The sequence below is a fragment of the Tamandua tetradactyla genome, chromosome 1 (assembly GCF_023851605.1).
Source record: "Tamandua tetradactyla isolate mTamTet1 chromosome 1, mTamTet1.pri, whole genome shotgun sequence".
Classification (NCBI taxonomy): Eukaryota; Metazoa; Chordata; class Mammalia; order Pilosa; family Myrmecophagidae; genus Tamandua; species Tamandua tetradactyla.
This window is the reverse complement of record NC_135327.1, coordinates 15,640,729-15,663,693: the sequence shown is the minus strand read 5'-3', so window position 1 is coordinate 15,663,693 and position 22,965 is coordinate 15,640,729. Positions and strand designations below refer to the sequence as shown.

Here is a 22,965-nt window from a genome sequence, read left to right as displayed (position 1 = left end):
ATAGAAGAGAGAGGTATGGAGAAAAGTGTGGAAAGAAGGAAAGTCAGATATGATATATATAATACAAAAGGCAAATGGTAGAGGAAAATATTATCCAAACAGTAATAACACTAAATGTTAATGGACTGAATTCCCCAATCAAAAGACATAGACTGGCAGAATGGATTCAAAAACAGGATCCTTCTATATGCTGTCTACAGGAAACACATCTTAGACCCAAAGATAAACATAGGTTGAAAGTGAAAGGTTGGGAAAAGTTATTTCATGCAAATAACAACCAGAAAAGAGCAGGAGTGGCTATATTAATATCCAACAAATTAGACTTCAAATGTAAAACAGTTAAAAGAGACAAAGAAGGACACTATATACTAATAAAAGGAACAATTAAACAAGAAGACATAACAATCATAAATATTTACGCACCGAACCAGAATACCCCAAAATACGTGAGGAATACACTGCAAACACTGAAAAGGGAAATAGACACATATACCATAATAGCTGGAGACGTCAATTCACCACTCTCATCAATGGACAGAACATCTAGACAGAGGATCAATAAAGAAATAGAGAATCTGAATATTACTATAAATGAGCTAGACTTAACAGACATTTATAGGACATTACATCCCACAACAGCAGGATACACCTTTTTCTCAAGTGCTCATGGATCATTCTCAAAGATAGACCATATGCTGGGTCACAAAGCAAGTCTTAACAAATTTAAAAAGATTGAAATCATACACAACACTTTCTCGGATCATAAAGGAATGAAGTTGGAAATCAATAATAGGCGAGTGCCAGAAAATTCACAAATATATGGAGGCTCAACAACACACTCTTAAACAACGAGTGGGTCAAAGAAGAAATTGCAAGAGAAATTAGTAAATACCTCGAGGCGAATGAAAATGAAAACACAACATATCAAAACTTATGGGACGCAGCAAAAGCAGTGCTAAGAGGGAAATTTATTGCCCTAAATGCCTATATCAGAAAAGAAGAAAAGGCAAAAAAGCAGGAATTAACTGTCCACTTGGAAGAACTGGAGAAAGAACAGCAAACGAATCCCAAAGCAAGCAAAAGGAAAGAAATAACAAAGATTAGAGCACAAATAAATGAAATTGAAAACATGAAAACAATAGAGAAAATCAATAAGGCCAGAAGTTGGTTCTATGAGAAAATCAATAAGATTGATGGGCCCTTAGCAAGATTGACAAAAAGAAGAAGAGAGAGGATGCAAATGAATAAGATCAGAAATGGAAGAGGAGACATAACTACTGACCTCACAGAAATAAAGGAGGTAATAACAGGATACTATGAACAACTTTACGCTAATAAATACAACAATTTAGAAGAAATGGACGGGTTCCTGGAAAGACATGAACAACCAACTTTGACTCAAGAAGACATAGATGACCTCAACAAACCAATCACAAGTAAAGAAATTGAATTAGTCATTCAAAAGCTTCCTAAAAAGAAAAGTCCAGGACCATACGGCTTCACATGTGAATTCTATCAATCATTCCAGAAAGAATTAGTACCAACTCTCCTCAAACTCTTCAAAAAAATCGAAGTGGAGGGAAAACTACCTAATTCATTCTATGAAGCCAACATCACCCTCATACCAAAACCAGGCAAAGATATTACAAAAAAAGAAAACTACAGACCAATCTCTCTAATGAATATAGATGCAAAAATCCTCAATAAAATTCTACAAATCGTATCCAACAACACATTAAAAGAATTATACATCATGACGAAGTAGGATTCATCCTAGGTATGCAAGGATGGTTCAACATAAGAAATCAATTAATGTAATACACCATATCAACAAATCAAAGCAGAAAAATCACATGATCATCTCAATTGATGCAGAGAAGGCATTTGACAAGATTCAACATCCTTTCCTGTTGAAAACACTTCAAAAGATAGGAATACAAGGGAACTTCCTTAAAATGATAAAGGGAATATATGAAAAACCCACAGCTAATATTATCCTCAATAGGGAAAAAATGAAAACTTTCCCCCTAAGATCAGGAACAAGACAAGGATGTCCACTATCACCACTATTATTCAACATTGTGTTGGAGGTTCTAGCCAGAGAAATTAGAAAAGAAAAAGAAATACAAGGCATCAAAACTGGAAAGGAAGAAGTAAAACTATCACTGTTTGCAGACAATATGATACTATACGTCGAAAACCCGGAAAAATCCACAACAAAACTACTAGAGCTAATAAATGAGTACAGCAAAGTAGCAGGTTACAAGATCAACATTCAAAAATCTGTAGCATTTCTATACACTAGTAATGAACAAGCTGAGGGGGAAATCAAGAAACGAATCCCATTTACAATTGCAACTAAAAGAACGAAATACCTAGGAATAAATTTAACTAAAGAGACAAAAAACATATATAAAGAAAACTACAAAAAACTGTTAAAAGAAATCACAGAACACCTAAATAGATGGAAGGGCATACCGTGTTCATGGACTGGAAGACTAAATATAGTTAAGATGTCAATCCTACCTAAATTGATTTACAGATTCAATGCAATACCAATCAAAATCCCAACAACTTATTTTTCAGAAGTAGAAGAACCAATAAGCAAATTTATCTGGAAGGGCAGGGTGCCCCGAATTGCTAAAAACATCTTGAGAAAAAAAAACGAAGCTGGAGGTCTCACGCTGCCGGACTTTAAGGCATATTATGAAGCCACAGTGGTCAAAACAGCATGGTATTGGCATAAAGATAGATATATCGACCAATGGAATCGAATAGAGTGCTCAGATATAGACCCTCTCATCTATGGACATTTGATCTTTGATAAGGCAGTCAAGCCAACTCATCTGGGACAGAACAGTCTCTTCAATAAATGGTGTCTGGAGAACTGGATATGCATATGCAAAAGAATAAAAGAAGACCCATATCTCACACCCTATACAAAAGTTAACTCAAAATGGATCAAAGATCTAAACATTAGGTCTAAGACCATAAAACAGAGGAAAATGTTGGGAGATATCTTATGAAACTTACAATTGGAGGCGGTTTTATGGACCTTAAACCTAAAGCAAGAGCACTGAAGAAGGAAATAAATAAATGGGAGCTCCTCAAAATTAAACACTTTTGTGCATCAAAGAACTTCATCAAGAAAGTAGAAAGACAGCCTACACAATGGGAGACAATATTTGGAAATGACATATCAGATAAAGCTCTAGTATCCAGAATTTATAAAGAGATTGTTCAACTCAACAACAAAAAGACAGCCAACCCAATTACAAAATGGGAAAAAGACTTGAACAGACACCTCTCAGAAGAGGAAATACAAATGGCCAAAAGGCACATGAAGAGATGCTCAATGTCCCTGGCCATTAGAGAAATGCAAATCAAAACCACAATGAGATATCATCTCACACCCACCAGAATGGCCATTATCAACAAAACAGAAAATGACAAGTGATGGAGAGGATGTGGAAAAAGAGGCACACTTATCCACTGTTGGTGGGAATGTCAAATGGTGCAACCACTGTGGAAGGCAGTTTGGTGGTTCCTCAAAAAGCTGAATATAGAATTGCCACACGACCCAGCAATACCATTGCTGGATATCTACTCAAAGGACTTAAGGGGAAAGACACAAACGGACATTTGCATACCAATGTTTATAGCAGCGTTATTTACAATTGCAAAGAGATGGAAACAGCCAAAATGTCCATCAACAGACGAGTGGCTAAACAAACTGTGGTATATACATATGATGGAATATTATGCAGCTTTAAGACAGGATAAACTTATGAAGCATGTAATAACATGGATGGACCTAGAGAACATTATGCCGAGTGAGTCTAGCCAAAAACTAAAGGACAAATACTGTATGGTCCCACTGATGTGAATCGACATTCGAGAATAAACTTGGAATATGTCATTGGTAACAGAGTCCAGCAGGAGTTAGAAACAGGGTAGATAATGGGTAATTGGAGCTGAAGGGATACAGACTGTGCAACAGGACTAGATACAAAAACTCAAAAATGGACAGCACCATAATACCTAATTGTAAAGTAATCATGTTAAAACACTGAATGAAGCTGCATCTGAGCTATAGGTTTTTTTTTTTTTTACTATTATTATTACTTTTATTTTTTTTCTCTATATTAACATTCTATATCTTTTTCTGCTGTGTTGCTAGTTCTTCTAAACCGATGCAAATGTACTAAGAAACAATGATCATGCATCTATGTGATGATGTTAAGAATTACTGATTGCATATGTAGAATGGTATGATTTCTAAATGTTGGGTTAATTTCTTTTTTCCGTTAATTAATAAAAAAAAAAAGAGAGATAAGGCAATCTAGTAATCTATAGCAATTAAAAAACAAATAAACAAACAAAAATCCAGGAACCTAGCAGACAATTTTTGAACATGATAGCAAATCATTTTAAAGAAACTTGGTCCAAAAACCAAAAGAACATTAAGGAGTAATAATTAACTATGAAAAAAATCCCCTTCTACAACACCACCACCGTAGGAAGTGAAGCACTTCAGAGTTTCTGTACATAGCTCTCCTTGGTGCTTGTACAGTCCTTACCTGACAGTCAAAGTCCTGGAAGTTTCGTGTACCATTCTGTCAACAGAAGGCAGAAAACACAGTCAGTTTCCCCATGTGGCTTCCCCAAATGTGCAGCAAATTCAGTTCACAATGAAAGTAGTGCATGGGACACCCTCTTGATTGTTATAAAATTGAAATGGACCTCATCAAAAACTTCAGAGGTCGGGTGAGTTACTAACATGTGTTAGTAAATGGATGGTCTTTAGAAGCAGGACTAGCTTTGGCAGGCTTACTGAGAAGATAAAGGAAAAGAGTTTGGTTTCCCAGCAAGGCTTGTAACTTTTTGTCTCCATATCTTAAGCAAAGCAGTAAGAACTTGCAGGAAGAGAGTAAAGCATGAGGACAATCTGAGAGCACACCTGCAATACATGCAGGTAGTACTGGGAGGAACTGAGTGAGAAGTCAACGCTAAGGGGATAAAAGAGAACAGAAGCCAGGGTGCCTAGAACCAGGAGTTAAAGAAACGATTAGATATGGATGGATCAGAAATTGAAGACTTGACTTGAAATCTATCAAAGAAGAAAGGTAGTATCATTGAAGGAGGAAGAGAAAGATAAAGCAAGGTTCCTAATATACTATTTTATTTGCTGAGGACAAAGCCCTGAATCATTTAAAAAGTAGATTAAAGTAAAAAGATCCAAGGATAATTAGTGACTTATTCTTCAATTATTCTCAATTATCCTTTGAGCTTCTAAAAAGGGATTATACTACAGCAATGTTTGATTAAAAAAAAAAATAGACTTTCCCTTGAAAAACCATCTCATTATTTAGAAACTGTGTTATAGTAATATATCTGTCTTCACAGCAGTTTCCAGAGGGCCCAGAGCTGCTAATAAGCACCCTCCCAAAAGATACTCCTCCAGAAAAGATCTAAAAATCTGATTCTAAATGAGTACTAAGCACTCCCAACATAATCCAAGAAGATCCTCTTCAAAACTACTGATGTATCCATTACCCACAATGCTGGCAGGACAACACAGTTACAGAAGTTAAAAAAAGCACAAGCCAGTATGGTTCAAACACCCAAACAAAGAAACTGTCCTCCCCATCAGAGCAACTCATGGAGCCAGCCGATGATCTAGAGTTGGGCTCTAGATGGGAGTGCATCTCTAATATGGGAGCCATTAGCCACATGTAGCAATTTAAATTTAAACTAATTAAAATTAAAAACAGTTTCTCAGTTGAATTAGCCACATTTCAAGTGCTTAACAGACACATGTGGCTGGTATATTGGGCAGTGCAGAAACAGAACATTTCCATCATTGCAGAAACTTCTACTCAACAGCACTAGAGACTGAAAGCTTTTGAGGTAATAAGGGTATGGGTGAGTGGCCTCTGTTTCACTAAAAGAGGAGAGAAAGATGACAATAGATCACAAATCAGAGACTGCAGATGCCACTGAGAAAATGCAAGAGAGTATAAAGTAACAAGCTGGTGTAAAGTAAAAAGTAAGGTGTAAAGTAAAAAATTGGTGTAATATTACTGGAATGAAACCTAGTTTAAAAATAAAGTCTGATGCAGTCAGAGAATGGAAAAACAACTAAGATATTCATCAGATGGGACTTGATAGCACACTTCCAAGGAATGTAACAGTTGTAAAACAGAATCATAATATTCTATGGCTCCCACAAGCCCCATAAAACGTCCGACTTCTGCAAAGAAGTCATTGTGTTTAATTTCCAATTAGACTATGAAAAACATAGGGAAGGGCCCTCACATGGACTTGGGTAAGTGCTTTCCAGTAGTAGTTGGTGAGTTTCCTGTTTCTGATTCAATTTGCACCTTCCTCCAAATATAGTACTGGACGTGGTATAAATCAGGTGCTTGATATATATTTATAAAATGAACGAGCTTATATAACAGAACTAAAACTCTACTGCATTCAATTTAAGATACGATATAGTTAAGTGGGGAAAAAAGTAGTATATGAAATGATATTTATAGTTTGAATTCAACTATATTAAAATACGCATTATAAAAAGAGACTGGGGAAAAAAACCCCAAAACATTAACAGCAGCTATTTCTGGGTAGAGAGATTATAATTGATCATAATTTTCTTTATACTTTTCTACAACAAGCATGTACTTCCTCTTTTATAATTAGAAAACTAAATATACATACTATATATACATTATATATTATATTATATATAATATATATAAGAGAAAGAGGGAGAATCTGTTATGTTATAAAGATATGTTTGTGACAATATTTTGCAATATAAAATTTAAAATTTCCATTTAATCTTTTGAATAAGGATTTATGATATCACAACAGACCATATTAGAGTTTCAATCTTATAAGGTTTCCAGAGGTCCTTTTAGAGATTATTTCAAAAGATTATAGAAAAATCGCTGTAGTCTGAGCTTAAATCTTGGTTACGGAACACAGAGACACAAATTCTGCTTTGGAAAACAGCTGTCACTGTATATATGACATCCTCTTCCTCATAACCATGTTGAAAACAGCTGTGAGGGAATCTAAGATGAGCACAAAAGGGAATGCCAAAAAATGGAAAGAGGCAATTTCCTCCAGAAACCCAAGCTATCTCTTGCTTGTTGAGTGCCTAGCAAAAACAAAAACAAAACAAAAAATCACACACTAAGTATTTTTAATCCAGTGTACCCAGCTAGACACCCAGATGTGTAAGAAAGAAAAAGATATTGCATTTCTGAAAGGGATACTAATAACTCGGGGAAGACTAGCACTTGTGTTTCACCTTTTTACAATTTTTAAATCTTTTAAAGAGATATCAGATCCTCTTGGAAAATAGCTTCAGGTTTCATGAGTGATCATCCTGAAAAAGGTTATGACTGGGTTTTTGGTATCAGAGTTTCTGAAGGAAGAACATTACCTGGTCCCTTACTTGAGTGAAGTTAACTGAGGCCATATTATATATATTTAATAAAAATTCAGTGCTACTCAATGGGTGCATTCCAGAAGGCTGAAGACTTCCCTGAGGCCTGGAGCAATGTGATTTACTTGTCTTTGATGTACATGATTCCACTCTAACAAAACTTTTATAAATTTCAAGTTGAGGGTGCTTTCATTTTTCTTTTTGTTTTGATGATGTTCTCATTCATGTTCAAAGGTTCTTGCACAAAATAGACATAAGTAGGAGAAAGGGATTCAAGAAAAAATAAAATATGATAATTTGGGGGAAAAGAGAAAAAAGAACGTATTAAGAGAAAAAAACAATTATTACTGGAAGTTGCAGTCAAGTTAGCAGCCAGCTACAGCAAATATTTTCTGATGGGACCTTAGTGACGAACATACAAAGTAAAGGAAGCAGCGCAAGAAGGTAAATTAAAAACATGTAATTATTTCAATTACAAGCCTAAAGAAGTAAAAAGCAACTGAGAAGAGATCAAGGAATGAAGAGAAGACTGCAAAAACGGGGAGTGGGGGGGGCTAGTTTAAGAAACAGGCAATTGGTAGGGAAAAGAGAGACATAGCTTTCCAACATGAGATCTAGTTAAGAAGCATATATAGTTTTGAAAGACAGAAGGCAACATATATAATGGAAAGAAAAATGAGATACATATGACCTTAGATCCAGCTACCTAAAAGGAAGAAATCTGGGGCAAATCCAACTATTTTATGAAAAAGTCAGGTTCAACATCAAATTCACTACTCTATTCTCAGTTCTGACAATAAGCAAGTGCAATAAGCATCGTTTCATAGAGGTTATGAAAATCTCAAAATAGAGATACTAGATTTGAGTAAGAAACAACTACCAAAGAGGAAAGGTTACATGCAATTGATGTGCTGGGAACTAAAGTTGGGAGAAGGAGTAGTTACAACAGTAAAGGTTTTAGAAACAAATTAATTAAAAACAAACTATCAAAGAGAATAAAATATGCCATTTCTTTTAAGAAAAAAAGACAATAATCCTTATCAACAGAAAATGGAAAGATGGAGGGTTGTACAAACAGAAGGGTTAGAAAAACCTAGAAAATATTCAGTTTTCCTTTAATAATAAAGATTAATATAAACAACATATATTAATAAATCAGTGTTTACAACCTGTAAATCACTTTTTAAGTAGAAATCTATTCAAGCTGATAATGCAGAGATGAAAATGGAAATTCTCTAAATGTGTGTGTATTTTAAGTATTTATATCATTTTAAGAAAAAAATACTAATTAATACTAATTAAGAAACTGAGTCTTTACAAAGAAATTCATAAAGAGATAAAATACCTGAATAAAATTATCTTCAGGTATAATCATTGGCAGACTGCTGAAAAAGTACAATTTCAATTCCAAAATAACCTCTAACATAACTATCAGGCTAATGTCATGTGCCATTGATTCACAGTATTAAAAATTCCTTGGGCACACTGTCAAGTTGTAGCTAGGGCCAGTGCTCCTCCCACCTTCTCCTGTTGCCTTTTGTAGCTGGTTGGAAGTTGTCTACCACAGCTGCATCATTACTTGACAGAAGTCATTTCCTGCTCCTGTCCCCTCTAGGTCATTTCTGACAACAATCACTTCGTCAAACACATCCACTAGATGTTGTACTTCACAAATATCCTTTGATGAAAATGTCATGAAATGTCTGATTTCAATAGTGGCTGCTGCCCACCCCCTTCTTTAAAAAAAAAAAGAACAACAAAAAAAAACTCTGGTACCAATTCTACTTTTCTGCTATCCTGGACATTACAAAAAGGTGCATCCCTGGGTTCTCCCTCCTCCAATTCCCTTCCTGCTTATATCCGCAATTACTAATAGAAAGGGAAAACAAATTGAAATAGGATTTATCTCACTTTCTATTGTAAAAACCATAACAAAGTAAATAACTTGCTTCTTTCTCTCCACTAAACATTTATTTCCTTTCCTGGTATTTCCTTAATTCTTCAGAATTCATTGTGGCTTCACAATGTTTTTTTCTAGCCTGGCTTTTGGCTTTCATCAGGCTGCACAGTATCCAAACCAACAGTAGGTAGAGGAAGTCAGTGAAAATGAACCACTAATCAGTTAGTTCTGTTGCTTGTTACTATGTCTGTTGGGTGAGGAGGTTGAAACCACCAGCTACAAGAGGTAGCAGGAGATGGAAGAGTCCTAGACTGCCTGATCCAGGTCTAAATCAAAAGACATAATTTCTAGTCCTGGCTTTCCTGGCTTATTAGACATTAGCTTTGCACAAATCACAATACATAAACTCTCTGAGCTTCATCTGTAATATAGAATAAAAAATAACTTCAACTATTTACTTCACAAGAGGTTGGGAGACTCAAATAAGATACTATTTGTGAAAATGCTCTGAAATGCTATCTAAAAAACAATAATTTTACCTGTCTGTGTCATCTCTGCCCACCCCCACACCCCACACTGCACCAAAACCAAGTACTGGTAGTTGTTTCTTTTCACCACTGAAGTCAAAACAAGTATGACAAGATTACCCATTTCTTCACAATTTTGAGTAGTAGACAAAATTACAAGCATACTAAAATTAAATGGGAAAAATACCAACAAATGTCAAGAGACAAGTTAACGTGCCTGCCCATGTATAAAAAAAAAAAGAGAGAAGTTAACACACGCCTCGCTTAAAGCTATATTGAGAATGCTGCATTACAGTCATCTCAGGACATATATCTCCATGATAAGTTGGAACTACTCTTCCTTTAGTTCCCTGAAGCCTGGAAGGCTGCAGCAATGTCTATGGCTAAGAGTATATTTAGGAAGAGAACGGGCAGAAAGAAGAGATGAATTGATATACATCTCTAGGCTTCCCCTAAACAGACACTATAAACCACACATGTGATACCAAAACATCAACAGGGTCAGCACAATGGAAAGGCTCAGGTTTTGGAGTTGGAAATACCTGTGTTTCAGTCCTGGCTCTGGCACTTACTGACTGGGCAAGTCAATCTTAGTCTCAATTTTTTCATCTGCTAAGTGAGCTAAATGAGGAATAATACTATCAACTTCAGAGGAATACGCTGAGGATTAAAAAAGAATGTATGTTAAACACATAAAAGGTGCTTAATAAGTAACAGTAGGATAGGCAATAAAAAAATACCTCAAGATATGTACTCCTATTCAAACCTGGAGGCTTATCCCCTGTAGCAGGGTTTCTCAATCAGAGTGACTTTGCCCCCAGAAGACATCTGGCAATATCTGGAAATATTTTTGGCTGTCAAAACATCAGTACGACTGAAATTAAGAGAATCTGCCCTATAGCAAGTATTCTTTGCTTTAATGAAAACGATACCCTTTGGTACTCAATCTGAATAAGATACTTTACCTTTCTTAGCTTTATTTCCTCATCAACAATATGGAAACAAATTTATCTGTGCTCCCTACTTCACCAGGCTATTGGGAGGATCAAATGAAACAATGATAGAGGCATTATCATAATTACACTTTTCACAATGCATACAAAAGCACACACATGCTAGGCAAAGACAGAAGCATTCACATATTGGGGAGGGAAGGAAGCTAACAGGGGCAGAATTCTTTGTTTGGGAATGCCATCTTTCAAAGAGGGCCTGGTGCCAATCTACTTCTACAAGCTTGACTAGAGCAGGGGAGCTCTCACGAATAGAGATGGAATGGAGCACTTCTTAGGGAGAGAGAAGAGCAAGACGGAGCGTGGGAAGTGGGCAGGAACAGTTTGGGCATATCAAAAGGAGCTGACAGATGTTAGAAGTGAGACATTGCTTTGGCACATGATAAATATAACCAAAGTATAACTGTGGCCTCAGAGAGGAAGACCTAGATGTTAATTCACTGCCTTTCTATGGTCACATTCACTGACCCTTTCATTTTCCAGCTTCCTTCTCTATGAGACATCAGTGAATTAACTCATGCCACTTTTTCATTTAGGTACATCCTTAGTAGCCTGTGGATTTCCAGGGTGAGAGAAGAATTCTCCTCTTATTTGTGCCCCAAACACCTGAAATCCATTAGGTCAGGGAATTCTAACATTAGCTAATCAGAATCACTTTAGGCCTGGTTCTTACCCTTGGGAGCTGGAGCTTTTATAAAAATTAAACCATATCCAGATCAATTTAGTAAGAATCCCTGGAGATAGGACCCAGGCATCAGTAAATTTTAAAGCTCCTCAGGTAATTCCAATTAGCAACCAAAGTTGAGGTTTTCATCTTAGAGGTTGCGTGCGTGCGTGTGTGTGTGCATGCATGTGTGTGTGTGCGTGCGTGCGTGTGTGTGTCTATCTCCCAGGCCTCCACCACTGGAGATTCTGATTTAGTTGGTCTAGACTGGGACCCAGGAATCCATTTTTAAACAATTCCCTAGCTGATTCTGATGCTCAGTCTGGTTTAGCATACCTTATCTGCTACTTCCTAAAGCTTATTAGCCTACTCTCATCTGCCTCATAAACTATTCATTTTCGTGGCTATAGTTAAGCTTTAAAGATACAGATTTTACTTCTTTCCTCTTCTTCATTGTACATCATTTTTGGGACAGGACTTCACATGAATGAATATTTAATATGTAAAGGAAAGAGAACTTTTTTGAAAAAGGGGGATTAAAAAAGTGTACAGCTTTCTCAGAGAGCAAGAAATCTACTGAAAAATAAAAGAAGGGTTGGAGATGGAGAGAAGTGATTACAGGGATGAAAATGGGGCTGGCAGGATTCAATAGCAAATAAATACATAATAAGTCAGTAGCCCCAGAAGTGGCAGGTGGAGGACCTGCTTTGAATAGTAAAAGAGAACAGGCAACAGCATTTTCTGGTGTTGCCCTACCATCTTAACCTCATCCACCTTTATTTTCCATTAATTCTTCCCTCAGGAAAAAATGCTAAGGACTCATTCACATCAAGCTACAGGAGTATTTTAATAGGGGGCAATGACAATAAACCAAAAGTATGGAGTCGAAAAGAAGGTATTTTATGCATGCTTACTGAAAGGAGAGAGACAGGAAGAGGATAAACCTTTCTTAGCTTTCTGCTAACACATATTACTCTAATTGTTGGGTCCTGGTAGCAGCCACCTGCGCTACTGACTGTGTAGTTCTCCAACACTTACATAAAAAGGAGATATAATACGGACAACCAAGCAATCCTGATGAAAATTCTGATGTTCACAGAAAGATCATGTCAAAGACTTGATTAATTTTGGAGAGTGGTGCAACCCTATGTACATCACCTGTGATAGGTGTCAGATTTTCTTTATAGAAACTGGAAGTCAAGATACCTAGATTCTAAGTCAAACCCCACCTTCATACTTGCTGCTCAGCTTAGCCATAGTATTCTTTCCCCTTAACATCTCTATCCGTAAAACAGGAAAATCTTAAGAATAACTTGATTCAAGTGCACTGGAGTGGCTAGAGGGAAATATCTGAAAATGTTGAACTGTGTTCCAGTAGCCTTGATTCTTGAAGACCACTGTTTAACTATGTAACTTTTACAATGTGACAGAGTGATTGTGAAAACCTTGTGTCTGATGCTTTTTTCCAGGGTGTAGACAGATGATCAAAAAAATAAGGATAAATAAATAAATAATGGGGGGACAATCATCAAGATTGCTTGGTTGTCCATAATATATTTCCTTTTTATGTAAGTGTTGGAGAACTACACAGATAATAAGAGGTTAAAAAAATTGGACTGGTTGAAATACTAGTGGCCAATGAGATGGGGGATAAGAAATATGGGATGCATGAATTTTTCTTTTTATTTCTTTTTCTGAAGTAATGTAAATGTTCTAAAAATGATCATGGTGATGAATATACAACTATGTGATGACACTGACAACTTCCACATGATGATATTGTGAGCCATTGATTGTAAAAAAAAAAGAATAACTTGATTGAATTTGGCTTGTTAAAACAACAGTAAGAAAGAAAAGAGAAGGAAAATGTCAAAAAAAGGGGGTAAAAAATATATTTAAGGAATACATTCCACAGAAAGTCAAGCTAAATATGTTTTGAGTTAGTTAATACTCAGGTAATAAAGAAAGCGAATTCTCAAAATAAAAGACTTGTATATATTTCAGTGACAAGAGTAGCCTTTATTTACCTTATCATTTAGAAGTGGTTTGATCTCTGTGAGTTGAACATCCTGAAGTTCATCCATGAGGACAGATGAGAGTAGAGGATTCTCAAAAATGAACTGGTATGTATGTCTGAAACAGAAAAGACGAAAGTGAAGAAAAAGGCTTAAGCACAGAGCTGGAAACATAATAGTCACACTACATTCACATTCACTACAATATTATAGTTTACTATGTCAAGCACTGCTCAGGGTGCTGACGGCACAGTAAACTAAGCTATTTTGGTGGACAGATTCTAAAGTGGTCTCCATGATCCCTGCCTCCTGATATTCATACCTTTGTGTAATCCTTCCTCTTGGTTCTTACCAGTAGAATATGGTAAAGGTCACCGAACGCATGTGATTACCTATACATGATTATATTACATATGCTTTAATTAAAATAAAAAAATTTTTTTTTGTATTATATACGATTTTAACATCTGGCTGAGAGATACTCCCTCCCCTTCTGGCATTGAAAAAAAAGCACGGTGACAGCTGTGAAAGGACCACATTGCAAGGAGTTGAGGTCCGCTTTTAGCTCAAAGGCAGCAAGAAACTGGGACTCTCAGTCTGGCAGTCTATAAGGAACTAAATGCTATCAACAACCACATAAGCATGGAAGCAGAGCCTTCTCCAGTCAAGTCTCAGTCGACAAGCCAGCCCTGGCTGACACCTTGACTAGAGTCTAGAAGAGGACCAGCCAAGATGCACAAACTCCTGACCCAGAGAAACTGTGGGATGATAAATATGTTTTAATTCACTAAGTTTGTAGTAATATTCCTATGCAACAATAGATAACTAATACAACAGTTCTCATGCAATGTACATTTTAGCTCCAGAAGATTTATACGCAAGGGAAAAACACATTCAGAGCTATGCTTCAGGAAACAATAGTTTGGAGGGTAGATTCAGAGGGGACAAAAATTGAAGGATGATTCTATTGTATAAAATAAAGACTCAAATCAGTAATCACAATGAGAATGAAGAAGGAGATGAATTAAGGCTAAGCTCACTAGCCTTCATCTGGGAAATCATAGCATTGGATGGAGACTATGAACCAACCTCCAAGATGGCCTTCAATGAGCCTAGTGATTCTTGACTTTTGACACTCACCCTCTTATGTAATCCCCTACCCAAATGAATCCATGATGACCTGTATAACCAACAGAATAGAAAGAGAAAACTATATGTGATTTCCAAAGCTAGGTCATAAAGTTAATGTAGTTTCTATTTTAGTGTCTTGAATCACTAGCTCTAGAAAAAGCCAGTTACCATATCATGAAGACACTCAAGCAGCCCTCTGCAAATGTGGAGAGGAAACAACTTACTAGTAACAACCTGCCAGCCATGTGAGTGAGTCACTTTTCAAATGGATTCTCCAGCCCTACTCAAGTCTGGAGCCCCAGAGACACCAGACTGACATCTCTCAATCTCATGAGAGATCCTGAGCCAGAACCACCCTACCAACCATATTCCAGAATTCCTGACCTACAGAAGTCATGAAAGTTAATAAATGAGTTTTTTTGTAGTGATTTGTTACATAGCAATACACAACTAATCAGTAAAGAGAGGGAAAAGATCAGGAAATACAATGCTAGAGCAGGAGGGAAAACAGAGGTTTAGGGGACTTCAGTCACCAGGTACACATCGTATACCAGTCTGGAATGTCCAAGACCCCATATAGAACTGTAAATCTCCCAAGCTGTGGAGGCTGTTGCCCCTCCCCAACAGGCACAGCAGGCTGGTTCCCTGAGGGAAAAAGAAGCAGACTCTACTAGGAGCAAGAAAGGTAGCTCAACCAATCTCCAGTTAAAGAATTAATGAACAAATTCAGACTGCTGAAAACAAACCCCAAGCACAGGTAAATCTGGAGTAAGCACAAAGGAACTGGGATTTTTCACCTCGACAGAACTGGAGGTGAACAGAAATAAAACAAAACAAAAACAGAGGCTTTTTTTGAGTTGGATAATCACAAAATAGTGGAAAAGGGCTGGGCTCCAAGAAAAAGGAACACATAGAACCACGTATCAACTCCAGCTCTTGAATGGTAAACCTGGGCGGCCTGGGTCCAACTCTGGAAAAGCTCTCTCTCTCTGTTTTTTTTTTTTTTTTTTTTTTAACTTCTTAACAACTCATTGAATAGAACTGCCTGCATTCTCAGGCTGCAGCGCTACCCAGGCAAGGACAGAATTAAGGCATGTCTGAAAGACAAAGTAACTAGTCAGGTGAATGAGAATAATTCCCTAAAGGGTGTATCTTTAAGAGTTTCTAGTAGGAGCAAGGAAAAGGTAGCTCAGGCAAGCTCCAATTATGGTTTTAATCCCAGCACAGAAGAGGCAGGACTGACAGAAAAAAAAAGTGAAATAGAACAAAAAAAGAATAAAGATGGAAGATTTTGGAGTGGGCTGAGCTCAGAGAACTGGAACATTGGGGGCAGGAGGTTCACTCTGAAAAGTGATTTCTTTTATTCATTTATTTTATTTTAAACTATTCCAAGTAGCTCCTTAGCATTCTCAACCATCAGCAGGACCCAGGCAAGAGCTGAGTCAAGACAGGTCTGAGGGAAAAACTAATGAGTCAAGAGGGGGAGATAATACCTTAAGGGGTGTATCTTCCCCAAGGAAAAAAGGAGGGCAGCACCCAGCTCAAGTGGTAGCCCACCTTCAGAGAATTCAGGTTCCAGGAGCTGGAAAATAGAAGCAACCTAAGCCCACTTCTACCTTAGCCTCTGTCTCACCCACATCACTGACAGGGAGAGCCTGCTGAGAATTAAAGGCACTGTACCACTTTATGCTGGTGGGAAGCTGTGGGCTGCTGGGGAGGATAGGAAAATCACAGAATCTAAACACTTCAGCGGAAAGTCTGACAACCTCCTGGCTAACTGATTAACTGATTATACTCTCCTCCTGAGATGTAAGCCTGTCTGGTCTGGGAAAATCTGACTGGGGTCAGTCATATTGGAGGAAACCCTCCTCAGTAAAAGGTTCCATATAGGCAAGGAAAGAACCCAAAAAGCAAGAGATGATAAATTCTGATCAGTAAAACAGAACCTACGCTAGAGTTCTAGAATAACTTGAAGTGAATGCCAAAGAACAGATAGACAACAAAGTTAACCAACAAGAAAACCCTAGGTAAAAGAGTGAAAACCACCTCCAATAAATTAATGAAAGAAATCAGATACCTAAAGAACTACAATAAAAAAATAATGTCATACTAGGAAATACAAAGATATGGCCCAGTCAAAGGAACAAACAAACATTTCAAATGAGACACAGGAGCTGAAACAACTAATAAAGAATGTTTGAACAGACATGAAAAATCACATCAAAAATCAAATCAGTGAGTTGAGGGAAGATATGGTAAAAGAGATGAAAGATAAATAAGGACACATTGCGGGAACATAATGAAGACCTTGAAAGCTTGAAAAAACAAATGGCAGAACTTATGGGAATGAAAGGCACAACAGAAGAGATGAAAAAAGCAATGGAGACTTACAATAGCAGATATGAAGAGGCAGAAGAAAGGATTAGTGAACTAGAGGACAGGACATCTGAAATCCCACACACAGACGAAGAAAGAGGGAAAAGAATAGATAAACATGAGCAGAGTCTCAGGGAATTGAATGACAACGTGAAGTTTATGAATATATGTGTTAAGGGTGTCCCAGAAGAAGAAGAGAAGGGGTATGGTATGTATGAATTTTTTTCTGTTGTCTTTTTATTTCTTTTTCTGAATTGATGCAAATGTTCTAAGAAATGATCATGATGATGAATATGCAACTATGCGATGACATTGTGAATTACTGATTATATATGTAGGACGGAATGATCGTATGCTAAGAATGTTTTGTTTGTTGTTATTTAAAAAATTTTAAAAAAAGAAGAGCAAAAATACAGGAATTAACTGTTCATCTATAAGAACTAGAGAAAAAACACCAAACTAATCCTAAAGCAAACAGAAGAAAAGAAATATTGAGGAAAAGAAGAGAAGTAAATGAAACTGAGACAGAAACTATAGAGAAAATCAATAAAAACAGAAGTTGTTTCTTTCAGAAAATCAATAAAATGGATGGATCTTTAGTTAGGCTGACAAACAAGAGAGAGAGGATGCAAATAAATAAAATCAGAAATGGGAGAGGGGAAGTAACTACTGATGTCACAGAAATAAAGGAGATAATAAGGGGATACTATAAGCCACTATATGCTAATAAACTGGACAACGGGAGTTGAAATATAAAACTTCTTAGAAAAGCATGGACAACAATTGATTCAAAAAGAAATAGATGACCTCAACAAACCAATCACAATGAATCAGTCATCAAGAAGCTTCTGAAAAAGTCCAGGACCAGATGGCTTCACATGTGAATTCTACCAAACATTCAAGAATGAATTAGAACCAATCCTGCTTAGACTCCTCAAAAAAATTGAAGAGAAGGAAAGCTACTATGCTAGTTTGAAAGTATTATGTACCCCAGAAAAGCCATCCTGATTCAATCTTGTGGGAGCAGTTATTGCTCTTAACCCTGATTCAATATTGTATGCAGGAGCTTCTGATTAGATTATAACCATGGAGATGTGACTTACCCAATTGTGGGTGTGATCTTTTGAGTAGATCGATGTATGAGTCCACCCAATTCCAGGTGGGTCTTGATTAGTTTACTGAAATCCTTTAAAAGAGGAAGTATTTTGGAAAAACCTCAGAAATAACAGAAGCCTCAGAGCTGAAAGAAAGAGCAGATGTAGATGCTTGGAGAACAGCTGCTTCCAAGAACAAAGACACAGATGTTTGGAGAAGCTTGGAGCCCAGCAGACATCACCAAGAAATGTTAAGCAACCCAGAACCTGGAGGGGTAGATGCCAGCCATGTGACTACCCAGCTGAAAAAGGTCTTCCCAACCAATGTACCTTCCTTAAATTAAGGTAACCTTTGTTGGTGCCTTAATTTGAGCATTTCCATTGCCTAAGAATGGTAAACTTGTACTTATTAAATCCCATTTTTAAAAGCTGTTTCAGTTATGGTATATTACATTCTGGCAGTCTGCAAACTAACATAGCTACCTAACTCATTCTGTGAAGCCAACATCATCCGAATACCAAAGCACAGATACTACAAGAAAACGAAATTTCAAACCAATCTATTTAATGAATATAGATGCAAAAATACTCAACAAAGTTATCCAGAGAAGGTAGGGATTAACAAATGAGTATAATTGCTGAATCATTACAGTGATACTTCTTTGAGTCTCCAATATCTTAGAGCAGCTAAAAGTAAAAACCTAAAATTGTGGAACTATAACCCATACCAAACTCTGAAATCTGTTCTACAACCTATTGTTGTGATGTACTTCAAAATTTATTGATTTTTTGTATATGTTATTTTTCACAAAAAAGAAAAAGAAAAAAAGAATTGTAAAAAGAACAACAAAAAATCCTCAACAAAATACTTGCAAATTGAATCCAGCAGCACATTAAAAGAATTATACACCATGACCAAGGGATTTATTCCAGGTATGCAAGGCTGATTTGACACAAGAAAATCTATTACTATAATACAGAACATCAATAAATCAAAGCAGAAAAACCACATGATCATCTTGATTGATGCAGAAAAGGAATCTGACAAAATTCAACATCCTTTCTTGATGAAAACACTTGAAAGGACAGGAATAGAAGAGAACTTCTTCAATCTATGAAAAACCCTCAGCTACCATCATACTCAATAAGGGAAAGACTAAAAGCTTCCCCTCTAAGATCAGGAACAAGACAAGGGTGCCCCCTGTTACCATTCTTATTCAACATTGTGCTGGAACTTTTAGCTAGAACAATTAGACAAGAAAAAGAAATAAAAGGAAAAAAAAAAGAAATAAAAGGCATCCAAATTGGAAAGGAAGAAGTTAAATTCTCACTGTTTGCAGATGACCTGATACTATATGTCAAAAATCCCCCAAAAATCTACAGCAAAGCTTTAGAGCTAATATGAGTACAGCAAAGTGTCAGAGTACAAGATCAACACCCCAAAATCAATACTGTTTCTATACACTAGTAATAAGCAATATGAGAAAGAAATCAAGTAAAAAATTCCATTTACAATAGCAACCAAAAGAATCAAATATTTAGAAATAAATTTAACCAAGGACACAAAAGATCTATACACAGAAACTATAAGAAATTGCTAAAAGAAATCATGGAAGACCTAATTAAATGGAAGGGCATACTGTGTTCACGGATTGGAAGACAAAATACAGTTAAAAGATGTCACTTCTACCCAAATTGATTTATAGACTCAATGCAATACAAATTAAAATACCAACAACATACTTTGCAGAAACAGAAAAACCAATAACCAAACTTTTTTAGAAGAGCAAGGTGCCCTGAATAGCTAAAGATATCTTGAGAAAGAGAAATGAAGTGGGATGTCTTACACTACCTGACTACAGTATATTACAAAGCTAAAGTGGTCAAAACAACATGGTAGTGGCATAAAGATAGATATACTGACTCTTTTAGTATGCTAAATGCTGCCAACATGCAAATTACCAGAAATTGAATGGTTTTTAAAAAAGGAATTTATTAAGTTACAAGTTTACAGTTCTAAGATTATAAAAATGTCCAAACTAAGGCATCCAGAAAAAGATAACTTGACTCAAGGAAGGCCAATGTCTGTCAGGGAAGGTATATGGCTGGCATCTGGGATCCTTGTTCCTATTTCCTTTGCTTTCAGCTTCTGATGCCAGTGCTTTCTTGTCTAAGTGTCTGTAGGCCTTCACTTAGCTCCTCCAGGACACATTTTGGGTTCTGGATTACTTAACAACTCATGGGAAGGCACATGGCAACAACTGCTGGGCTCTGCAGCTCCACATATCTGTGTCTGGGCATCTGCTCTCTGTCAGCACTTCAATCATCCTCAAATGTCTGCGTCTCTTTCAGCTCTCAGCTTTCTCCAAAATAGTTCCCCTTTTAAAGGACTCCAGTAAACTAATCAAGACCCACCTTGCATGGACAGAGTCACATCTCTATTTAATCAAAAGAAAAAACAAAAAAGAAAAAAAAGTTGATTGTGATGAAAAATATATTTATTCTTTCTAGCCTCCAATGTTCTGGAGCAGCTAGAAGGAAAAATCTGAGATGATGGTATGGCAGCCCACGAGAAACTCTGGGATCTACCCTATAACTACTTTGTTGTAGAGTGCTTTGAAAACTACTGCTTTTTTTCCTTCTTTGCTTTGTATATAGATATATATATCATATAATAAAAAAAGTAAAAAAAAAAAAATTAATAGCAACAACACACTCAAAAAAAAAAAAAAAAAGGTCACACCCACAGCTGGGGGTGTCACAACTCCATGGGGAAAATCCAATCAGTTTCCACCCTAAACAGTAGGTCTGCCCCCACAAGATTGGATTAGGAAATAAAACAAGGCTTTTCTGGGCTATATAACAATTTCAAATCAGCACACTGACCAACGGACTTGAATTGGTGTACAGAAATAGACCATCTCATCTATGTATAATTGATCTTTGATAAGGGAGTCAAGCCAACCCAACTGGGACAGAGCAGCTTTTTCAATAAATGGTATTTGGAAAACTAGAGGACCCACATCTCACACCCTACACAAAAATGAACTCAAAATGTATCAAAGACTTAAACATTAGATCTAAGACCATAAATCTTATGGAAGAAAATATGGGGAAATATCTTATAAATCTTGTGATAAGACATGGTTTCTTAGACCTTATATCCCAAGTGTGAGCAATGAAGAAACAAATAGATAAATGGGATCTCCTCAAAAGCAAACACTTTTGTGTATCAAAGAACTTTGTCAGGACGTGGGAGATGATTCCCAGGGATGAATCTGGCCCTGACACTGTGGGATCAACAATTTCATCCTGACCTAAAGGGGGAAAAGAAGTGTAACTAATAAAGTATCAGCGGCAGAGAGAGGTCAAATAGAGTCAAGAGGCTACTCAGGAGGTTGTTCTTACACAAGCTTCAGTTAGACATTGCTACCTATCATAAGCTCCCAAACCCCGATCAGAACCATTCCAGCCAATCCTAAAGAACACCTAGGGCAATATATAAGATTCCACAAGGGTTCCATGCACTAGGGAAACTTTCCAGAAACCTACAACCTCCAGATATGTCCCTGGACCAGATACATCCTGACACCTAGAGAGCCCAGTCTCTCCAGAACATCAGATAATTCCATTTCTCTACCCCATATTAATGACAGATTCTTTCAACATGAAAAAGTTAGAATGGTTGTAGCCCAAACACCCCTAAAGAGAGGGATAAAAAGATTAAAGGTGATGGTGGAGTTATACAGAAAAGATAGGACTTAACACACGAATATGACTGCTGAATCATTAAATTGATATCTCTTTTAGTCTCCAGGATCTTAGAGCAGCTAGAAGTAAAAACCTAAAATTGTGGAATTCTAACTCTTGTCAAACTCTGAAATATGTTCTACAACTAATTGGGGTGCTGTGCTTTGAAATTTATTGCTTTTTTTGGTATATATGTTATTTTTCACAAAAAAAGAAAGAAAAAAAGTCGATTGTGGAGATAAAATATTTAAGCCTTCTAGCTCTTACATTCTGGAGCAGCTAGAAGGAAAAATCTGAGAGGATCATGTGGTGGTCCATGACAAACTCTGGGATCTGTCCTGTAACTTCTTGTAGAGGTGTGCTTTGAAAACTATTGCATTTTTATTTCTTTGCTTTGTTTATATATTATACTACACAATAAAATAGTTTTTTAAAAAAAGAACTTTTACTTTCAGGAAAGTAAAAAGGCAGCCTATGCAATGGGCAACAATATTTGGAAACAACATATTAGATAATGTTTAATATCCAGAATATATTAAAGATTCTATAACTCAACAACAAAGAGAAACCACCCAAGTAGAAATGGACAAAATTTCCCCTCTATGTGGGACATGAATCCCAGGGCTGTAAATCTCCCTGGCAACATGGGAAATGACACCTGGGATGAGCTGGGACCCAGAATCATGAGATTGCGAAAGCCTTCTTGACCAAAACGGGGAAGAGAGAAATGAGATAAAATAAAGTTTCAGTGGCTAAGAGATTTCAAACCGAGTTGAGGGGTTATGCTGGAGGTTATTCTTATGCATTACATAGATATCCCTTTTTAGTTTATGGTATATTAGAGTGGCTGGAGGGAAATACCTGAAACTGTTGAGCTGTGTTGCAGTAGCCCTGATTCTTGAATATGATTATATAATTATATAGCTTTTACAATGTGTCTGTGTTGTTGTGAAAACCTTGTCTCCGATACTCCTTTCATCCAGAGTATGGACAGATGAGTAAAAAAATGAATAAACCCATAAGGATAAAAAAATAAATA

At 36.6% G+C, this 22,965-nt stretch overlaps 1 protein-coding gene across 4 annotated transcripts in view; it reads right to left on the bottom strand.

Moving 5' to 3' along the window:
• The window catches only part of NDRG3 (NDRG family member 3), a 166,785-nt gene that overhangs the window by 102,497 nt on the left and 41,323 nt on the right, over positions 1-22,965 (bottom strand). For 3 of the 4 annotated variants that reach the window (XM_077169479.1, XM_077169507.1, XM_077169489.1), the window contains 2 exons: positions 13,588-13,693; positions 4,581-4,616 (listed from right to left, as the gene is read on the bottom strand). In XM_077169479.1, the coding sequence (XP_077025594.1) occupies positions 4,581-4,616; positions 13,588-13,644 (93 nt within the window). In that variant the 5' untranslated portion in view covers positions 13,645-13,693. The remainder of the gene's footprint in view (positions 1-4,580; positions 4,617-13,587; positions 13,694-22,965) is intronic. The other variant, XM_077169516.1, reaches the window with a different exon arrangement.